At 39.2% G+C, this 21,519-nt stretch overlaps 1 protein-coding gene across 1 annotated transcript in view; it reads right to left on the bottom strand.

The window, feature by feature from the left end:
• TMEM117 (transmembrane protein 117) overlaps positions 1-21,519 on the bottom strand; it is a 456,029-nt gene that overhangs the window by 359,517 nt on the left and 74,993 nt on the right. The window contains exon 3 of the mRNA XM_005881702.2: positions 14,409-14,541. Within this exon, the coding sequence (XP_005881764.1) occupies positions 14,409-14,541 (133 nt within the window). The remainder of the gene's footprint in view (positions 1-14,408; positions 14,542-21,519) is intronic.

The following is a 21,519-nucleotide window of genomic DNA, read 5'->3' as shown; positions in this document are numbered from 1 at the left end:
AGGTCCTTGCTGGCTATTGTTTAGGGACAGGTTCCCTGCCATACGGGCCTCTCCATAATATTACTCCCAATGTTGCAGTTTGCGTCCAGAATAAGGGCTCAGAGTGAGTGAAAGAGAGACAGAGGAGAGAGGCAACAACACTGAAGCCTAAATTTGGAATTCACATCCCATCACTTTATCATATTCTACTCATTAGACTCCAGCCACTAAAGGGAGGGGAGCCCACGAGCGTGCATACCAGAAGGCGGGGGTCACTGGGAGCATCTCAGAAGCTGCCCACTGCACAGTTACAGTCATTTTCTCACATTACAGGGACTCTACTCTTATTGGGATCTGAGGTGAGAAAACAGGGTTTGATAAGGTTTGTTTTAAGCAAAATGAAATTGATTTTAATTTTATAAACTCTAGCCATGGGCACAGAAAATGAAATCAAATTGGTCAGTCAGTTCTTAACCTTGACCATTCTTTGGTCACTCACTAAGGCCCTTTCTGAGGACGCACTATAAATATGCATCCCTATGGCTTTATTTTTTGCCTAGGAAGTAATTCTAACTACATTCTAACCTGGTACAGGTTATTCCTGGAAAAGAACAATGAGATCTGGAATCTTAAAATAATCTCATGGTCCTTATCAGAATAGAATTTGGCTATAAATTAGTTACAAATGTCCAGGAATACTCAGTGTGCATCAAAGCCAACATTTTTTTCTGGAACATTCCCAGATGGATCATCTTTCCCTCCTGTCTCTCTCCTACTGATTTTTTAAAAAATATTTTTATTGATTTCAGAGAGGAAGGGAGAGGGAGAGCGAGAAAAACATCAGTGAGAGAGAATCACTGATCGGCTGCCTCCTGCACGCCCCCTACTGAGGATCGAGCCCACAGCCCAGGCATGTGCCCTTGACCAGAATCGAACCTGGAACCCTTCAGTCCACAGGCTGATGCTCTACCCACTGAGCCAAACCAGCTAGGGCATCTCCTACTGATTTTAAGCAACGTAACTATATGTTTAAATTATCCTTGGACACCACAATGTATGCCTTTCTCCTGTGTTGTTATTAACACTCCCTTTCACTGTCAAATGTGCTCAGGTTTGAATAATAATTATAAAATCATCTTATTTCTAGGTAATGCTGTGTGCTCTTTTTCTAATTTTTATCTTTTTTTGGGGGGGCGGGGGGGACTTGGTCAAGGAGTTACAGAGAGTGGAAAGGAGGGAGCACTCCTTGTCCTCTTCTTTTTCTAGCGAGAAAGGTTCAGAAAAGGAAAAATAGAAGGGGAAAAGTGAAATGCTCATTACTGACTCTCCCAGTCTCTCCATCTTCCAAGCGGCAGTGCACATTTGACATATATTTAATAAAAGCAGGAAAGGCCCAGACCGGTGAACAATTTGAAAAGATATATTTGGACTAATAACACTCAAGGACAACAGGAAGGACAAAGTTAACCAACTCCACAGAAAATCAAGGGCAAGCCTGTTTTGACTCCTGGGCAAATGAGAGCTTCCTGGGCACCTGTGGGACAGGCAGAGCATACACTGCAGAGGGCTCGGGTCCAAGCCAATGCACACAGGTCACAGTTTCCTGAGCCAGGGCTTTTTCTGGGCTCTGACGGAAGAGATCACGCAGATAGGCAACCACACGATTTACTATATACTCTGGCTTTAACTGAAGTCAGGGAAGAAGCGTTGCTCTGTGCAGTGCTGTGCTCAGAAGCCATCAAGCTCAGGCTCAATTTCATTTTTCTTTTCGTTTTAAATTCCAAATTCTTTCTTTATCATGACCTCATCCTCTGCTTTTAGCAAACTCCTCCCCTAACTTTTCCAGAGGTAGGAGTTGATGTGAAGACATATTTCTCTACCTCCAATTATAACTTCACTCACACTATAATATTATGAGCATGGGAAGGGAGCCCTGTTGCCTGGGAAACCAGGAGCCATGCACAAGTTCAGCCTCAGTTGGATCCACTACTCTAATTGGTCAAAATCTAGCTGTGTGCGTGACTCATCTCAATGTTGTAGATATGAGAAGGTAAAATACTTCATCATTCCTATGTCTTAATATACATTTTATTCATATCTTCATAAAGTCCCACTGACCAGTACATTTTCTCCTGAATTCACTAACTTCACTCATTTATTTCCACTAACGGAGGATGATATTCAACGTGTTTAGAACAGACAGGGCATGAGAAGTACCAACCGAAATAGATGTATTCAACCAAATCAGAATGTATACCAGCTGTAGGTAAGAACTGAACCGGAGCACAGTAGCCACCAATCAGTGCAGTGTCTAACCTGGATACCTCCCCTTTTTCCTAGCAAATATACAATTGAATACACCATATACAATTAAATAAAAATTGCATTTTGATGTGAAATTCATCCATGCCTTCTATGTCAAATCATCATTACAATACATTTTTAAAAAATCATTTTATACATCCCCTTCACGGGAAGAAAGACTGTGTGGAGAAGGATGTTAAGGGCACTGCATATAGGAAGGTCTCCGAGATGTAAGTTATCAGAAAGAACATCTTCACTTCCTAGTGTGATTTGAGTGGTCCCAGAGGGTGGTCAGTGTGGTTGTTCCTGAACTGTCCTGTCCTCCCCCTGCTGGGTGCATGGCATGATTGCACTCCCCGGCCCCTTTGTGCCTGAATGGAGCCAAATAACTACTTCTAATCAAAGATTTGTGCAACGTGAAGTATGTCGCTCCCAGGCAGAATGTTGAATTACTGCTGTGAGACCACCCAAGGCCAACCACTATCCTCCCACACTATAGCTGCTACTTCAGTCTTGATCCCCCAGGGAGGGGGCCTCGAATTAGAGCCCTCCATCTGACTCACAGTGAAAATATAGTGTGAGCAAAAAATAAACTTGGTGGTCTTAAGCCACTGAAATTGTTAGATTTGTTTGTTACTGAGACATACTATACCCTGTCCTGACTTATATATTATAGTTCTAAGATCTTATTATTGGAAGCTTCTGTTTTGTGGCTTTAATTCTGAGATACCCCCTTCAATGGTTTTAAATATGAAGTCTATACACTCCCTCATCTTGTACACAAAATTTAGGAGGCTAGGGAAGAAGGTCTATGGTGTTCATTAAATCCTCCAAAACTTCTGATTTTAGCGCTATCTTGTTGCTGATTCTTAAATAATCTATGAATTTAGTCTACAACCATGTCAGGTATGTTGCCAACTTTTACTTAGATCCCCCTTCTTGTCTTTGTAACCTGTTATCACTCATTATCTGGCTCTGACAAACGTGTCCATCACTCGCTTCCTGAATCAGCTCCCAAAACATATTTGATCTCAATGAGATCAGTCTTTAAACTACAACTGGTCATTGATGTGTAAAGGAGATATCAGAAAATGTTTTGTAATCACTGAGGCAGAGCTCAGTGAGAGCAACAGTGTCGATAGTCCTACTCTATCTGAGACCTTGCTCCTAAGAAAGATAAGGAAACATGCCTATTAGGAATTTCAATTAGGAACTCCTCAAAAGCCTGAAGGGTCTGTGTAATAAGTAAATTCTCTAGAAGCAGTTCACCAAACCGGTGCACAAACTTAGCTTCTTTACTAGTTTAGGTCACTGAATTTCCATAAACTAGCACTAAACTGATTCACCTTTAGATGATGTAGTGAAGAAATAGTCAACATCATCCTCTTCTTAAATTCTTTAAGAAGCTGAATAAAATGATCTAGCTTAGCATTCCCCTTTCTGCTGAGCCCTGTATTAACTTGGCATGATCCCAACAGAAATATTATATCTGTTGTTCATTTAAGAACATGAAATCCTGCTTGCTTGTCAGTTTTATGTATATCCACATATTCAATTAAGATGCCTCTGTAAGGTTCAGAACATATACCACTGTGCAAATTCTTATCTCTGTGTAGTTACACATAACTTTGTCATCAGTGATTTATTTTGGATGCTTAGATTTAATTTGCACAGCCAATTCTCTAATAAGAGTATATTGAATAATTTATAGTATTCCATATAAGATATATTAAGAATAACACAATATGCATATATAGGTAGGATACAGACAATCTTGAAGCAAAAAATCTATTATTATTTGCTAAAAGAATATAAGCATTTTATATGTGGCATATATATTATTTGTTGTTACTGCACAGCACACTGAATATTTTATGCTTTGCCAAGTACCTGGGAATCATCCTTCTAATATTCTAAAATATGAATTTTAGGGCAAGAGAATTAAATTACATAGACTATAAAATATAAGTAAAAATCTAATGCCCTCTTTCTTTCAAACATTCATTGTAAAAGATATAAATTAGTATTAGTATTTTTTAATTAGGTAAGAGTCACTTAAATCAAGATCAGTCTATGAGTGTCCAATTTCTAAGTAATTTTAATATTTCAAATAGAATTATGCTCTTCCATGCCTTTTTACACTTATCAAGTATGTTTGCATATTTTCTTCCCTGGAGAAAAAAAAGTAGTAGAATGTCAGAGTCCCCTGGCGGTAGCCTAAGGGAACTGCACTAGACGGAAGTTAACCAGTTCCAATGAGAGCACAGGTGCGCTCACTTCTCTTCACCATGAACGAGGCATTCTCCTCTTGACCTGGTGTGAACGAGTAAAAGAGGCTGTAGCCATTCCTTACTGAGCAGCCAGAGCCGTGTATCCCAATGATGTTACCTTACCAGGGGACTATTTGAATGATGAAGTATTTTATTAATAGAACTCTACTGTTTTTCATCAATCCCTCAAGAATAACTATGGGGTTACTAGATTACAAATGGGATAAACTATCACAGAAGTGTCACTTTCTCAGCAACGGTTGGACTGTTTCTTATTAATTTTTTAAATTAAACTATATAATTTCAGGTTAACCTTAAGCCTCACATTGGGAAAGTAATTATTTCCTGTGTGTTCACCACTGGGGGAAAAATGAATTTAGATGGAACTTAAAGATATTCATTATTAAATAGTGTACAGACAATGGATACACACACACACACACACACACACACACACACACGACCACTACATCATTAATTTCCATGATATCATCCACAACTCAATCAAATTTTTCCTCTCTTTTTAGAAAGGTCAAATTAACAAATAACTATTTAGTAACTTAATATATGTTTGATTTCTGCCTCTGAATTCTAATGAAATACCGTATTAACTTCTATATTTATTTTTCATTGATTAAAAATAAAATAAGGAATAGTGTATGTATCTTCATAAAGATGCATTCTAATAGCATTTGAACCAGGTGCTGTGCATGCCATATGTTAATTCACTCCATAATTCAAGTATATTTAATATTGCATATTATGAATTATTGCACAGAAAATTAATAATTATTGAAAATCTACTAGTGATAGCTATTCATTTGGGCATTTTGCACAAAAATAAAAATAATCATTATAGTTGTATGACAATAATGTAACATCATTTACATAAATTACATATCCTATGTAATAAAGAGCTAATATGCAAATGGACATCACACCATCATGCCTTAACGGCTCAGACACTCAATACTGGGGACAGAGGAATGGGGACCAGCCAGGCACAAATGAGCTCACGAGAGAGGAATGGGGACCAGTCAGGCACAAATGAGCTCGCGAGAGAGGAATGGAGACCAACCAGGCTGCGGCCCGGGAGAGGGACAAGCCACCCGCCCCTCGGTCCCGGGCGCCAGCGACTGCACCTGTGGCCCAAGAGAGGGACAAGCCGCCCGCCCTGCAGTCCTGGGCACCTGTGGCTGCAGCCTAGGCGAAACTGCCCGCCCATGGTTTCCTGTGGCTGCGACCAGTCCGGGCGAAGCCGGCGCCGGTCCTGGGTGCCTGCGGCCAGCCAGAGGGAGGGAATCCTAGGTCCCAGGTGCGGGGTGAGGCAGAGGTGGTTAGGGGTGATAAGGCCAGCAGGGGATCAGTTAAGGGCGATCAGACAGGCAGAGGAGGTTAGGGGCAATCAGGCAGGCAGGCAGAGGGGTTAGGGGCGATCAGGCAGGCAGGCAGGCGAGTGGTTAGGAGCCTGTGGTTCCGGATTGCGAGAGGCAGTCAGACATCCCCTGAGGTGTCCTGGATTGGAGAGGGTGCAGGCCAGGCTGAGGGACCCCCCTCCCCCATGCACGAATTTTGTGCGCCGGGCCTCTAGTGTCATTATATTGTCCAAAGTACTTGTTGTTATTATAACAACTAATATTTATTGAGAGCTAAATTACTTGAGCAACTGAAATATGTATTTTCTATTATTATAACAGCAACTAACATTTATCAGGAGTTCATTAACAGTGGGCACCATATCAATTGCTCAGTATATATTGTCTTCTTTGATTGTCACAACAACCCTAAGGTTGGTACTAATAGCCCCATTTTACACTTGAGGAAATAAGGCTCAGAACATGAAGTTTATCTAGGGCCACATTGCTCCAGGGTTGTTGGCAAACTGTGGCTCATGAGCCACATGCGGCTCTTTGGCCCCTTCAGTGTGGCTCTTCCACAAAATACCGGCTCTTCCACAAAATACCAACTTCTGCACATGGGCCACGAAGTGTCAATTGCACTGTACGTGCACACCTGCACGTGGTATTTTGTGGAAGAGCCACACTGAAGGGGCCAAAGAGCCGCATGTGGCTCATGAGCCACAGTTTGCCAACAACGGCTCCAGGGTGTCTGGACAAAAGTCCATGCTGTTTCTCCTAGGCCACACTACCTTCCATACAAAGCAAAGCTAATGATGACCAAGACTGTTAGCAATCTTAAGTTTAGTTTATTTCTTTACTTTAGAAGCATGCATTTCCTCCAGATTAAGATGATGGTGATGATGATAGTAATACTAATAACAACCCCATAATCACAACCCATATCTTAAAAATGAGAAAACTCTAGCTTTCCTGAGTTATTTTTGCCAGTGAATAACTAAGATGGGTCTAAAAGCCAGGTACTCTGTTTCCTGGATCAGAATTTTCCCTCTGTAAAAGCTGGTGAACTATTTAATGACAGAGTTGAAATAAGCAACTATGAACAGAACACCTCTTAAGTGTGTCAAATCAATGTTGAGTCTGTACAGATAATGCACTCCCACAAAATAATAAGGGTGCAACATTGATTGTGACTTTCATTAATGTTTTAAAACTTCTTCAATTCAGACAACACTAACAGTAAACTTGTGATAATTTAGATATGCTGTGCTATTTTACCCCTGTACTATCACAACCAAGTAATGTGAAAGCATTAGTATTAAAAGCAGTAAACAGTGCCCTATTGCTCTAATGTCTCTAGGTAAATAAGTCTGTCTCTCTCTCCCTGCCTCCCTCCCTCTCTCTGTTTCTCTCTCCCTGCCTTTCTCTCTCACCAAGCCTCCCTCCAGTGCCCCCTGGGGCAGCCCTCTTGGCCACACTCAGCCATTCTCAGTAACCAGCTCTTCATCTCACCAGCCCATTCTTGGTAGCCAGCTCTGCCCCTTTCCCCCAGCCTTAGTAATTAATTGTGCTATTATTGTGAAGTAATTGTACAAGCAAGTCAGTGTTTAGCCTAATTAAGAGTGAAGCCAACAAATTATTTAGAGCACCACTCCAGCAGAATTTGCATTCAGCCTTGTATTAACACCCAATCAAGCTTTCCAGCCATTGACTCAGTACTTCCAGGATTCATGAATATTTATAGCTAAGCTTTCTCCCCACCCCAGCTCCTAAACCCTGCCCAGGGCCTCTATTCTTTACCTATCCCTATATACCCATCGCTTTGAAAATAATACCATACTCTTATTTTCATTTACTACTATCTAAATCAGTGGTTCTCAACCTGTGGGTCGAGATCCCTTTGGCGGTCGAACGACCCTTTCACAGGGGTCGCCTAAGACCATCCTGCATATCAGATATTTACATTACGATTCATAACAGTAGCAACATTACAGTTATGAAGTAGCAACGAAAATAATTTTATGGTTGGGTCACAACATGAGGAACTGTATTTAAAGGACCAGAAGGTTGGAACCACTGATCTAAATTAATATCTTTGTACGTCAACAATTTTGTCAGTATAGCTCAGACCAAAATTGTATAGTTTAACATTATTAAAGACTATTTCATTTTTTTCTTGCTATTTCCCAAAATAACTTTAGCACCTTTGAAAACAAAGAATCAAACACACAAACATTCCTTTCTTAGACCGAAGCTGTCAGCGTACAGAGTGGAAGCAGGTCAACCAACCGTGTACTTGAAAAGCAATAGCAAGTGACCATCGCAGTTCTTAACAGTAAAAATATGTTTCAGGGCTTCTACTTCTAGATCAGTGGTGACTAGACAGAGCAAAACAGTTTGAGAAAGGACTCTGAAAACATCAGTGAAAGTTTCAAAAATAGCAAACTTAGTAAAAAGAACAATACTGCCTGGAGTAAAACTTCACCCTGAATTTTTCCAGTTAAGAGTAATTCAGCTTTGGGAAAAAATAATGTGCTAAAATCTATACCTCAGGCAACAGAAACTGAAGCTATAAATCAGAGAGTCCTTTTTAATACCATGTGTGGACACAGAGATGGACTGAAGTGTGGGGCATTCTTTTAAAAATGAGGTTAAGAGTATCAGAGTTAAGGCCTAAGTAAGCTGGGCACAATGGACTTTAAAAAGCATGAAATCTTGAATAATTCCCTCCAGCCCACAGACAAGTCTATGCGGTTCCTTTTGCTGTCCCCTCTGTACATAGAAACCACTCATTTTAGACTTTAGGTAAGTGTCCATTTCAAATATTTCCTCCTGTCATATCCCTTAGACGTTTAATGAGCATTCCACATTAGCTCTTACTAACACTGATCAGGATGGTAACAGAAGAGAGACAGTCTAATCCATATTCACTATACCCACCACCTAATTCTTACCTTGATTTTTTTCAGGCCCTGATTATGAATACTAATACATTTTTCAAAATTTCCTTAATCACTTTGTCTTATTTCTCAAATTTGGTCCCCAAAATACTTAACACACACCTATTTATTAATTAATATTTGTAAAACTTCTCTGGAAAAGGCTTTGTATCAGGAAAAATAAAACTCCTTCTTTTTGTCATTAACACTAGAAAACATCAGCTTCCTCATACCCTACCCTAAAATACTACATAGTCTTTGGAAATTCTAATTCATAGAGGAATTTTTATAAGTAAGTCAAGTGTCTAATTTCCTTGGTGTTATCCTTGTAACACTGAAATAAGTCTATAACATATAGATGTGTGCACAAACATGGTTATATATACTATTATTTAAAATTGTTTTAGAACATAAAAGGGGGGTCAAACACATCATAAAATAGTAAGTGCTTATTATAGAGCTCACTACATGGATTTCTTCAAAGAAGCCCACTAACAATTAGGAACACAACTATTTCAACACCAAGCTTCAGAAATTTGGAAGATTCTTTTCTTTGAGGAGAAAGCCTGCCTAGGACAATACAGTGAGGCTCTCTGTGCTTGAAAACATGCCCTTTGCTGCCATCAAGTGGCTCTTTGCGGAATTTTTTATGAACATATGGTGTACACGGGCTTCCTTCCTTATACCAGTACATAAGACATGTATTATTCTGTGGGGAGCTGGGATATTTGAAAACATCAGGAAAGCCTTTCTTGAATTAGAGCTTTATACTGTAGATGCTATAAAAATTCCATGACTAAGAAGTGCTTCAGAAAGATGACATCAAAAAGGGTTTAAAGTGTCAGTTCCTAGAAAAACCTCAACCTGTACTTTATACACCTCTGTTTATTTCTACCTAATAGAAATTTTCTAAATAGACTGGCTTTAGGATAGCTAGCTGAACACAAATGAAATTTTTTTAAAAGCTAGGAGAGGGATTTATTTAGAATAATTTTTACTAAAGTCCCGTGGCTGTGGGGAAAGAAATGATTTCATGTTTGTTTCTTTCCTATTATCATCTCACTTTCAGCCCTGTATGTAAATGACTCAGCAGACTGTTGAACTGAGATGATTAGAAAACCCTTTTTTTGCCCTTTTCTTTGAGTATCTTCTTATCTCTCTCCTAAGAGATAAACATCAGTTGAATCAAAAGGTGAAGGACAATTGCTATTTTTAAAACAACATAAACTCAAAATGCTGTGGCATTTTGAGAAGGCAGCAACATTTATCTCAGAGGACTGGTGCTTTTGATTGGAAAATGCCTTAAGATTTCGGCTATGAAAGGAAAAACCCCAGATAAACTGCCATGGACAGAAGTTGAGATGAAAGGGAACTAAATTGCTCTAAATAATAAACCAGAGGAATTCTGGAAGTTATTGGGGAAGGGGCTTCAGAGAGAAGTAGGAACCTGAAACTAGGAGAAAAGAATGGCCAGGGATGGGTTGTTTTTTGCTGTTTTTTGTTTTGTTTTGTTTTGTTTGGGGGGGGGGGAGGGCATCTAAAATCAAAAGGAAAATGTATATCAAAATAAAAAAGCCACACCTGCGGTTATGAATTCCATGGAAGATTATTGTTTATCGCCCAATATCCAGGGTAAGTCAGAGAAGCTCTCCAGATGCTGCCTGTGCTAGTGGTTATGTGTTTTCTAATTCAGGGCCACCTAATGCAAGGGCTTCTGTTTCAATTTCTCACTTAATACGAGACCAAGTCCTTATTTCTGGTCCTGACAGAGGAATTAAACACAAGTCCCTAAGTCACTGTCTCAAGTGTCACTTCACAGGCTCACCGCCCTGCTTTTCAGGTCCTCCTTCATTTCTGGCTTCGGGTTTTTCCCTTCCTCTGGGTAAGCCCAACCGCGCATTTAAAAAGAGTCTGTTGGCTGCATCCTATTTCCAGCACTTCTAAAGATTTTGTATTAGGACAGGCTTCAGGCTACCTAGTCGACCACCTTGTAAAAAGGAAGTTGTTTATACAGCGTCTACATGTAAAACCCTGCCCGGGATCAGAGCCCTCTACAGCAGAACCCTCGCCTACAGCTCAGACATTCATAGAAAGATGAATTTAGTTTGGTCCTGGTGACTGAAAGACTAAAAGAAGTTGTGATAGCAGCATTTTGGTGGTGTGAGGTGTAGAGAGATGGAAAGAATCAAAGGTAAGAGGAGACTTCCCTCCGTGGTAGGAAATACGAATGACATGAACCTCAGTCCCTTCTGGCCCAGCCAGCCAACTGGCCTCTTTCCCCTCCATCTGACTGCCTCTCTGTTGGTTTGCACAGGTGGCTAAAGGCGTAAGAGTTAGTGCACACTCCAGGAAAGTCACTGTACTGCGAGAGCCAGGAGCAGGCAACTTGACTCTTATCACGTTAGCTCTGGCTAACACTCTTGAGGTTCTAGTCAGATAAGCCTAGGAATTGTGTTCTTTGTAACAAGGAATCAAAGGGCTCCGGCTCAGTCTAAATTTACACCCGTTCCTAAAATGGGGGGAAGGAGTGGGAAGGAAGGCCAATCATTCTAGGAAAACTCCTTTTTCCCTCTTGGAAACCCTACACCCATTCATTGTAGGCCTGAAGGTCTAGCCATCATAGAAAATAGTTCTAGACCAATATTCCTAGAGAGATCCACAAACCCGAGTATACTGGAATGCCCAGTGGACATCAGATTCATCGTCAAGAATCCTGAGCTCTCCTCTACCACCAACAATCCTCTTGTATGAAAGCAGTCGACTGTGATATCTGTGCCTACTGTCCTTTCCACACCCTCTGGTTCCATCATTCCCTACAAAGGATGAGGCAAAGCCTCGTGGAAAATCCCCAAAGCATAGTTGTATCCATTTGCTCTAGAACTGATTTTGCTCCAAGTTTACATTCCTACCTTAAAGTGTTCACTGGCATGGGTCATAAAAGTTGGCAACAAATCTATACTAATAAAAGGGTAATATACTAATTAGACCAGACATCTTCCGGACGACCTTCTGGACAAAGCCACGATGGCAGGACAGAGGCAGAGGCAGTTAGGAGCGATCAGGATGGCAGGGGAGAGCAGTTAGGGTGATCAGGCCAGCAGGGGAGAACAGTTAGAGGGATCAGGCCAGCAAGGGAGAGCAGTTAGGGCGATCAGGCCAGCAGGGAGAGCAGTTAGGGCAATCAGGCTGGCAGGGGAGAGCAGTTAGGGTGATCAGCAGGCAGGCAGAGGTTATTAGGGGTGATCAGGCAGGCAGGGGAGCAGTTAGGGGCATCAGGCAGGCAGGCAGAGGTTAGGGGTAATCAGGCAGGCAGGCAAGTAAGCAGTTAGGAGCCAGCGGTCCTGGATTGTGAGGGGGAGGCCCCAGGTTGGGGAGGATGCAGGCTGGGCTGAGGGACACACACACCCTGTGCATGAATTTCATGCACTGGGCCTCTAGTCTTTTATAAATACAAATTAAATTCTTTTTATCTATAGAACTAAATAATTTATCCCTTGCTTTGGATTTTTTTTTAAGTGGCACCATTAAGATGTCTTTTCAGTAAATGGTCTTTTTCCAACAAAGATGAGGCATATTGATGAAGAGTACAAGAGATGCATAAGAATATGGAATGCTGTCATTAGTCTGAGAATCAAAGAAAATCACTTTCAATTTTAGGTAAGATCAATACACATAAATTCTAGACTAATTCTTCTCTTATTTCCTGCACATACCTCCTTTGTCTTTCAATTTTCAAATTCAGATTGAGTGAGAAAAATGTAAAGAAAGGCTAATGGGCATATGGTGAGCAACAGGATTGACCATGGATCAAATCTGCTAGCCAAAAAGCCTGCTATATAACTAGAATTCACAGCTTAATAGCTTAAGTCCTCTATTATTGCTTAAAATACAGATTTAATTATAATGTAACCTTAGACAAACCTCTCTGGCCCTCAGTTTCTGGCTCTGTAAAATGGAGATAATAAAAATACTTATTGCATAGGGTCATCATGAGGTTTAATACAGACAATTCATGCCTGGTACTGTGTGCTCAATGACTGGTGGCTCACATTAAGATGAGTTTTATTATTAGCTATTGAGTGCTTTACAACATGCCAGGGATTATCTATTGTTGCATTTAATTCATTACTTTTAAATCTGCCTTTTCCCTCAGAATAAGCACTTCTGGTTAGTTTATTAGCTCCATCTTTTTTAAAAATAGAATTGGATGAAAAGTCAACTTCTGAGCAAAGGATATATTTTATATACTATTTAATGTGTTATTTGCAGCAGCAGCCTTAAAAAAAAATGTACGTTAGACCTGGGTCCCGTTGCCCTCTGGTTCCAGCGGTGAGCGTGCACTACAGGTCCAGACCTTTGGCTGTGCTCGGTGATTCCAAGAGCACCATTATCACAGGCATAGCTCTGCAGCTGAGGCTTATTCTGAGTAGCTGTGCGTTTGAGTGTAAAACTCCACCATTTAAAAATAGACGCAGTAGAAATGGCATCTTTTAAAGCTCAGAAAATAATTGTAGACAAAGCATTCTAATGTTTAAAGCTTGAACATTTGATCTAAAATCACATTCTTGAATGTACCCCTTGTTAGTATAGATGAAAGTGTAAAACTTGTGAAATACCTGCTTTCCCTTTACTATTCATCTCCTTTAAAGGTGGGGGAAAGAAACACAATTTTAATTGAGCTATCCCTCTCAGCATTGAACAGTGGTGGCTAAGACATACATATAACATCAAAGTAATTGCACTATAGAACTGGCCGACAAGCTTGCCTCACCTGTATCTAGGAAAGGATATAACCCAGCGTTCCAATCTATGGGGGGATAGATCAACACCTTCCTTATGAACTACTTCAGTGCACCACAGATATCAAAAGCAGCTTATTCTTGTCACTAATCTAATTCTTAACACTATAGACCTAGTAATTCTCCTTATTTTCTGCCCTTCAAACTTACCAAGAGCACACCAAGAACTGGAGAAAGGTGAAAATAATCAACAAACTACTTGGCAGCACTTCTTCATGCCATGGTGATTTGATTAGTGATTAGATAAGTATAGATCACAACCCTGGATTTCATACAGGGTGGCCACTTCTAAAACGATCCATTTATAACAAAGGTCTTTCTGTTGGAACTGTCAAGAGAGGTGGGTTTTTTTTAATGCCACCAGCATCAAACACTTTTACTTAGCCAGGCATTGAAGAGCAATGGAATTGCAAATCTGGAGACCTTCAGCTCAACCCAGCCTTATTAATCTAGTGAGTATAAACAACTCAGTAAGATTTCCTGATTCTCAGACTCTCTATCACTGTAATGAAATTAGTAGCTACCCTCAAACTACCCTCACAGAGAACCTAAAGAGTAAGAAACACAAGGTAAGTATTGTGAAAAGCTTCTGGGAGAAAATACTTGAAATGTCTTAAGAAAATGCATATAGTATTCCTTCTTAGGGTAAAATATTTATAAAGGACATTTAGCCTACTAAAAAATGAAGAAATTCTCTCTGGATTCTTATGAGTTTCAAACATAACACTCACCACAGTAGAAAACAGAACTATAACCTACCCCATGTTCCCATCCATGAGAAGAATCATGTTGTATATGTGAGAAAATATGAAGAGAAAGAGAATCGTGCTGAAGAACATTGTCATCCACGACCCGTGATCCTCTCGAAACATTTTTAACCGGAGTAACTGACCTGAAATATAAATATTATTAGTCAGTATATATCATAACTCAAAATTCTTTCATCTTTGCTTTGTTTTATCAAATATTTATTATCCCACTACATTCTGAAGTCTTTGCTGTAAGACTGACTTATTGGTGAAATCACTATATAATGTCCTTTTTGCTGCTCAGAGATGAAGTCCAAAACAACCCCTATATCATCCTGGAACAAATGATACTAACATGAGAATCTAGCATACAGAGACTGTTCAATATGCTGCATGAAAACAAGATGGATTATAGTACCTACCTGCTGTAGTCTATTTCACAAATATGTTTTTGGTTTATTCATCTGAAACTACTTAAGACAAATGGTAAAGACGTTGCATAAATTCCATACAATTCCCTTTTGCTTCTAGAGACCCACTCCCGACACTGGCCAGACAATAAAACCAAGGCAGACCTCCCTTATGTGAGGATCCAATTACTGAAGGTGCATGGAAACTTAAAATAAAAGTAAAGTCTCTATCACAAGAGAGAGATGACTCAGCCTTTCTCTTAGCTAAAATATCCATACCCATGTACAAGTATGTACACAAGTGTGTGTGTGTTGTGGGGGGGGGGGGGGGGGGGGGGGGGAGCATGTGCATGTGTTACAGAGTTTGGTGTGGCTCCCAGCAAAACATAGTTTCCACACTGAGACCTAAAATTCCAGTTACAATGATAAATGCTAAACTTTGAATGTTAAAATGTAAATATTTCAAGGAGAAAATGCATTAAGAAGAACACTAAAGTAAAAATTATTGACATCAGAATTAGTTCAGAAAAGTCTTTGACATTAATGGTAGAGAATAGAAATGAGGGCATCAGTCCCTTAAAGGTGGGGAAGATGAAAAACCATAAATACAGGTAAAAAACATAAATACAGGTCAACCTGGTTTCTCCTAAGATAAAGTTTGTCTATTATACTTATGTCCATTCCTAAGAAAGTGTATGTAAATAATGATACAGGAGATTGTATATGTATAGAAACTATAATTAAAATAGGGTAGGCTTAAAATTTTATAATAGAATTTCTCATTAGAGAAAATATTCTCATTTTATTCATGATAAGACAAAGTTACGAATACACACACACACACACACACACACACACACACACACAATCTCCATCTGGAAATTGCCTCTCTAGGGATAGACAGTGGCTCTGTTGTAGGTTACTGAGCATAGAAAGATCTTTTAAGATTTAACTGCTAGATTTTCCCCTGTACCTCACTTTTATTAAAACAGCACTTTAGATTTCATTTGGAAACCAGGCTAACAGAAACATTACCCTAGCTAAAACTTTAAATAGAGCAAAAAGAGAGATTTGGTTACATCATCTGGTTTCTTGGCTTGCACAAGAAAAGCAAAGGGCAAATCTGAACATCGGGGGGAATGTGGATTGTAACTAAAAGAAGAACATAGAAAACTTCCTACTGAAGCAAAGGAAACTAGCCCTGCAAATTACAACATGATTGGATTAATTGAATCAAAAAGTATGGAAAGCCCAGGGAAGTCTCCATACAACACAGGGATAGCAGTATCATAAATAGATATTAAGCATAGAATGCTTGAGAACAAAAAAATACATGTCATAAATATGGAAGCGCAAACTATAAGGAATATTATTCATTCATTGAACAAATATTTAATGTGCTTAGTACAGGCCAGCATGGTTCTTCTAGGTGCTGTGAGCAGGGCAAGGAGGTGTTTGAAGTCCATCATCATTTGGATAGTTGCTGAAAACTTGACCTTATTTTAGACCCATCAACTCTCAGTTTTCAAAGTTCCCTTTGCTGGGAGTTCTTTCAGCTTCAAACCAAGACCTATTTGAAGAACTATAGAGACTAGCAATTAGAGTTCCTTGAAAATTTAAATGTGAATCTCCCTCTTAACATATGCATATGTCAAAAAATTCACTAATAATGTACTTTAAAAGTCAGAGAATAATGCTGTTGATTTAAGAGTGCTTTGCAAATAAAACATAGTGAATTAACTATACACTGGCTGAAGTGAGACAGTTAATAAAAAGAGAAATGTGACAGTACCATTTATGCTGTCCTTGCCAAGCTCACTGGTACTAATGTCCATCATTAGAGTCATTAGCACACAAGGGCAGGTTAACTTGGCTAAAATTCACTTGAAGCACAAAATGAAAGCGCTGCAGTATTTCAGGCCAGAACGTGTATGGCCCAAATATGAAGTCAAATCACAACAACCGAGAACTTTAAAATTAATCTGAGGATATCACATGAAAAGGTGTTGTCTCTGCCCTGTAGCGTCACCATACATTTGGTTTGCTTGGGACAATAGTAGCTTATAACTGTTGTCCTGGCATAATTATTAATACCACCTTCTTCCTTTCTTAAGTGTATGGGTTTGGGCAATAAATCAATATGCCACCTTTCCTACAGGTCACGGAATTCAGAATTTTATAACACTTTCCTTTAGAAAGAGTTTCAGGAAATACCTGAGTGAAAATAGTTCTTATAGGTCAGCAGAAGTCAAAGACATCACTAAGAGAAGTACATTTCTGACAGGGTCATAAGTGACTTTTATTTTAATCACAGTCATATTTATAAATCTGAGTGTATATTTATGTTATTAGTAAAATCTATCTTGGACTGTATGAACTGTCACCTTCAATATGGTCAAGGTCATGGAATATAAATCTTAAAACAATCATAAGCATTAAGGTGGAACACAAACCTATATATGTGTTGGAGGTGAGGACTGGAGGGCAGAGACTGACAGCTACAAAAACTGCTACAAGTCCACTAAAATGGACTACAACTTAGACTCCCCCCTGGAAATACAGTAAGATTAGGACCACTAATATGTCATAAGATTTTAACAAGATTACAAGTATAAAAGCATATTAAAAATATATAATGAGCTCACATATATTATGGAAGACAGAGTTAGGCAAGCACAAGAAAATTATGGAGAAACTACTTCATTTTCTTGGCTTTTTGCTGCTATGTTCTCAACAGCAAAAAAATGGAAAGGAGCATTTCCCAGATTTTAGCCTGAGTTCTGAGTCCCTTTTCTTGAGTAGTGATTCTCACAAGGAGGCCTTGAGCAAATACATAAACTAAACAACTTCAGCAGAGAAGGAATGGAAGTGGTTGTGCTCCCAGGTAAGAGGTGGGGGTAGCCCTACTCCTGGGAAGTTGTGGAAGCAGGATTGGATAGGTGAGGGCTTCTAGCTTCATGAAGGACACAAAGATTGAGGCCTCCAAGGTGGTAGATTCCCTGGGTGCTGGTGAAGGCCAATGTATCAAGGGTCATGGACTTGGAAGTCAGGTAAGGAGACTGAGCTAGTCCCACCCAAGGGAGTAAGGCCAGTAGGGCAGCCACCCACCTTCATTAGGAACACAACAACCTGCTAGGATCCCAGCCACTGCTGGAGAAGGTCACTGAGAGGATTTGACTATCAATTGACCCATGAAATGGACCTGGGCAATCAGAGGCTCTTCCCTCTCTCCCCTGTGCTGGGATGCACATTCTGCAAGAATACAGCTTTGAGAGTGTAAGGTGTTGTTGAGGCCATCTGTATGGTACACAGGACTTAACCCAGTTAAGACCGCTATATAATCTTTAAGATTCTGGCAGGCAGGGTAGAGATCTACTCATTTTGCAGCCACTGAAGTCAAACCTTGTTTGTAAGTTCCCTTGCTTATTAAAATTGCCACCTAACAATCTACAGTGTAAGGGGCAATTTCAGATTTCACCTGGGAAGCTCCCAAGTTTGTGAATCAACACCATCTGAAATGATGTTTCAAGAGGCGGCAGAAGACAATCACTCAAGCATTAACAGGAGAAGAGGATACAGGTAAAAACAGAATGAGGATTTATCTCCAAGATGTGGGACTTCTTTAAACTGCAGATATTTTTAAAAGGATCTGAAAAGTTACCAGTACTGTACTTTCTGCTCACCTTGGTAAGCAGGGACACAGAGCAAGATTTATTTAATTTAGAGAAAAAAGTGTGACATTATATATAAGACCCTAACCAGGAATTAAAAAGGATAAATGAAAAAAACACTGCCTTCATGAGGACTCCAAACTGAACACTACTATCCATTTAGTCTTCTGCCCCCAAATTTCCTATTATGGTAACTTACACATATACTCCTTGGCTTTTGTAATACCAAATACTCCTAGTTCTTTTTTTTTTCTATTTTCCTGATTAGGCTTAGTCACCTTTTTAAGTATCTCTTCTTCCATCCATCCCATAATTGATATTTGTCATGGTTTGTCCTTAGCCTTTGTCTTTATCATATCACTACATGGTCTCTTCCACTCTCAAGGGATTAACATCCAGTATCTCCAGCACAGACTTTTCTTTCTGAGCCCCGGAATGGAAGACTCATCTGCCCACTGTCCTCCTGAATATCCTGCTGCCAATTCAAACTCTGTTTACAAAACCAAATTCAAAATTTCCATTCCTTTCCCCAACACGCAATATACCGTATCTCCAATCTGACCATTTTCATCCCTAAATCCATTCCTACTTTTGATTTTACCATCTTATCATTTTCAAAATAACTCAGAGTAAGATTCTGTCTTGAATTTTTCCTCCTGCATACTTTCCATTTCAATCAACAGTTCTAGTATTTTAAAACCTGACATCCATATTGTTCTCTCATAATTTGAGTTCCCATAGTCTCTTAATGGGACCATTGCAACAACCTAACTGCTCTTCCCCACTCTAGCCTTTTTCCATCTCAAATCCACCCTCCACTTTTCCATTTCAGGAGAAACTAGCCATTGAATAAAAAGACAAGAGTTCTCATTAAAATACAAGTATAGGCACACCATCCCTTCTCTTGAAACCTTTCATTGATCAACATTCCCCTAAAGTATAAAATTCAAGTTCCTTAATGTGATATAGAAAGGCATTGCTTGACTTGACCCAGGCTTACCTTTGCCCTCTCACCACTTCCTAGCTTTCTCTCTAGTTTCATCAACAGTAAACAGGCTGCAGTTTCCTACATTGCTGCTGAACCCTCTGCCTACGGTACTCTTCCTTCCCCATCACTTGAATAACTCCTGTATTTCCTATGGGTCTTAAAATTCAGGTCAGAGATGATCCCCTATAGGAAGTCATCTTCATTATCAAGTATTTCATATACTGGAATAATAGTCAGAAAGAACGTATAGGATGGAATCTCTTGGGAGGTAGTAAATTCTCTTCAGGACAGACAAGGAGGAATGGCCACTAGCCATGTAGAATGTAAAGGGTTGGATTACATGACTTTATGTACCAGTCCATCTCTTGAATTAAAGGATTTGTTTTGTCAGTGAAGATTAGCTCAAAGTCTGTTAACTCAGAAGACTTTTAGTTTAAAGACAAAGAAATTTTCCTCACCTATTAAGAGAAAAAGAAAAAGGGTTCCTTCTTATGTTTTCTCTATTGTATGACTAATAAATAAAATTAACCCAAAGTAACACACTGATAAGATTATTTAAAGACCTAGTTAATATTCAATATTGTACATATTAAAATACTTAACAATAAATGTAAGTCCCATTTCTTATATCTAGAATAAGAGAAGAAAAGATAAAATGAAATTGGACCAGAGCACTGGAAAATTAATTGTACTTTATTTCCAATCAGACTAAAATAAGTATATAAAGTATTCATGACTGATTTCTGTAAATTTATAATGGCAACAGAATAAAAATAACTAAAGAGAATTATTCCATTGATGGGACATCAGCAAAGGAAATTACCTACCAAAACATATCAGAATATCATCAAGGAGAAAAGATGTTCTAGTTAGACAAACACAGCTTCACATAAGATCATAAAACTGTTGTGCCCTCGGGGCACATTCCATTAATATCAGATCAAATCTTGTTATTTCAGTGTGCAAAGAGAATTTAAAAACATTGAGCAGATGGTTATCATGCCTTATTAGAAGTAGGAGCTTACATCAAAAACGTTTGTGATTCAGAGTTTGACAGAATCCAAATATCAAGAATTGAAATATAATCCCATTTGATACTAAAAATATGTATTATGATATATGCAATTCAAAAGAGGTTCTAGAAAGAAAAGAAGACAATGGTTAGAAACTCAGCAAGAACTATAGAACTTTAAGATCCAGAGTTTCAGGTCAATTTCAAAAGTGTATGTATTAAAATAAACTTTTAGTAACACATGTATATAAATTATTCTCCACAGGAAAAACAGTGATAAACCTTCCATTTTATCGAGAAAGTCAAAATATTATATTTTACTATAATATAGCTTTTCCATTAGGCTAATGAAAATTGGGGTTGACTTAAATTGCTTATTATTGTTCAGGAGGAAAATACATAATTCTGAAAGGAAATTATTACCTGTTACTTTTCCATTTAAGGAGAATCTAGACATTAAATAAAAATAATACTAAATTAACCTTACATCTTACTTTGGAGCCCAATGTATGATTTAGCAGCATAATTTATGCATGCATATATTATAATGTCCTATAATGTTGATGAAATCAATTTGTTCTTTATTTTTTAAATATGTACTAAGTGAAATCATATTAAATAGCACTTTTAAAGTCAAAATCCATCAAAAAAGTAAAGGTAAATAAAACACTTTCAGAAATGTTACAGGTTGTTATTATCACAACTAGAGGCCCGGTGCACAAAAATTTGTGCACTCGGGGGGTCCCTCAGCCCAGCCTATGCCCTCTTGCAGTGTGGGACCCCTCGGAGGATGTCCACCCCAGTGGGGACCCTCACCCCATGGAGGTTTGGCCAGCCGGGGTGAGGGACTGATGGCTATTTTCAGGCTGTCCACACCCGCTTTAGGGTGGGGGGTCCCCACTGGGGTGCCTGGCCAGTCTGGGTGAGGGGCTGAGGGCCGTTTTCAGGCTGGCCAAGCACCCTGGCAACGTAAGCTCCCAGCCTCTCCTTTTTTTCTTTTTTCTTTTTTATTCTGGGATTTATTTACCTTCTATAATTGA

Source organism: Myotis brandtii, unplaced genomic scaffold (genome assembly GCF_000412655.1).
Source record: "Myotis brandtii unplaced genomic scaffold, ASM41265v1 scaffold686, whole genome shotgun sequence".
Taxonomy (NCBI): domain Eukaryota; kingdom Metazoa; phylum Chordata; class Mammalia; order Chiroptera; family Vespertilionidae; genus Myotis; species Myotis brandtii.
The sequence above is the reverse complement of the archived record's forward strand: the minus strand, read 5'-3'. Positions and strand labels throughout refer to the sequence as shown.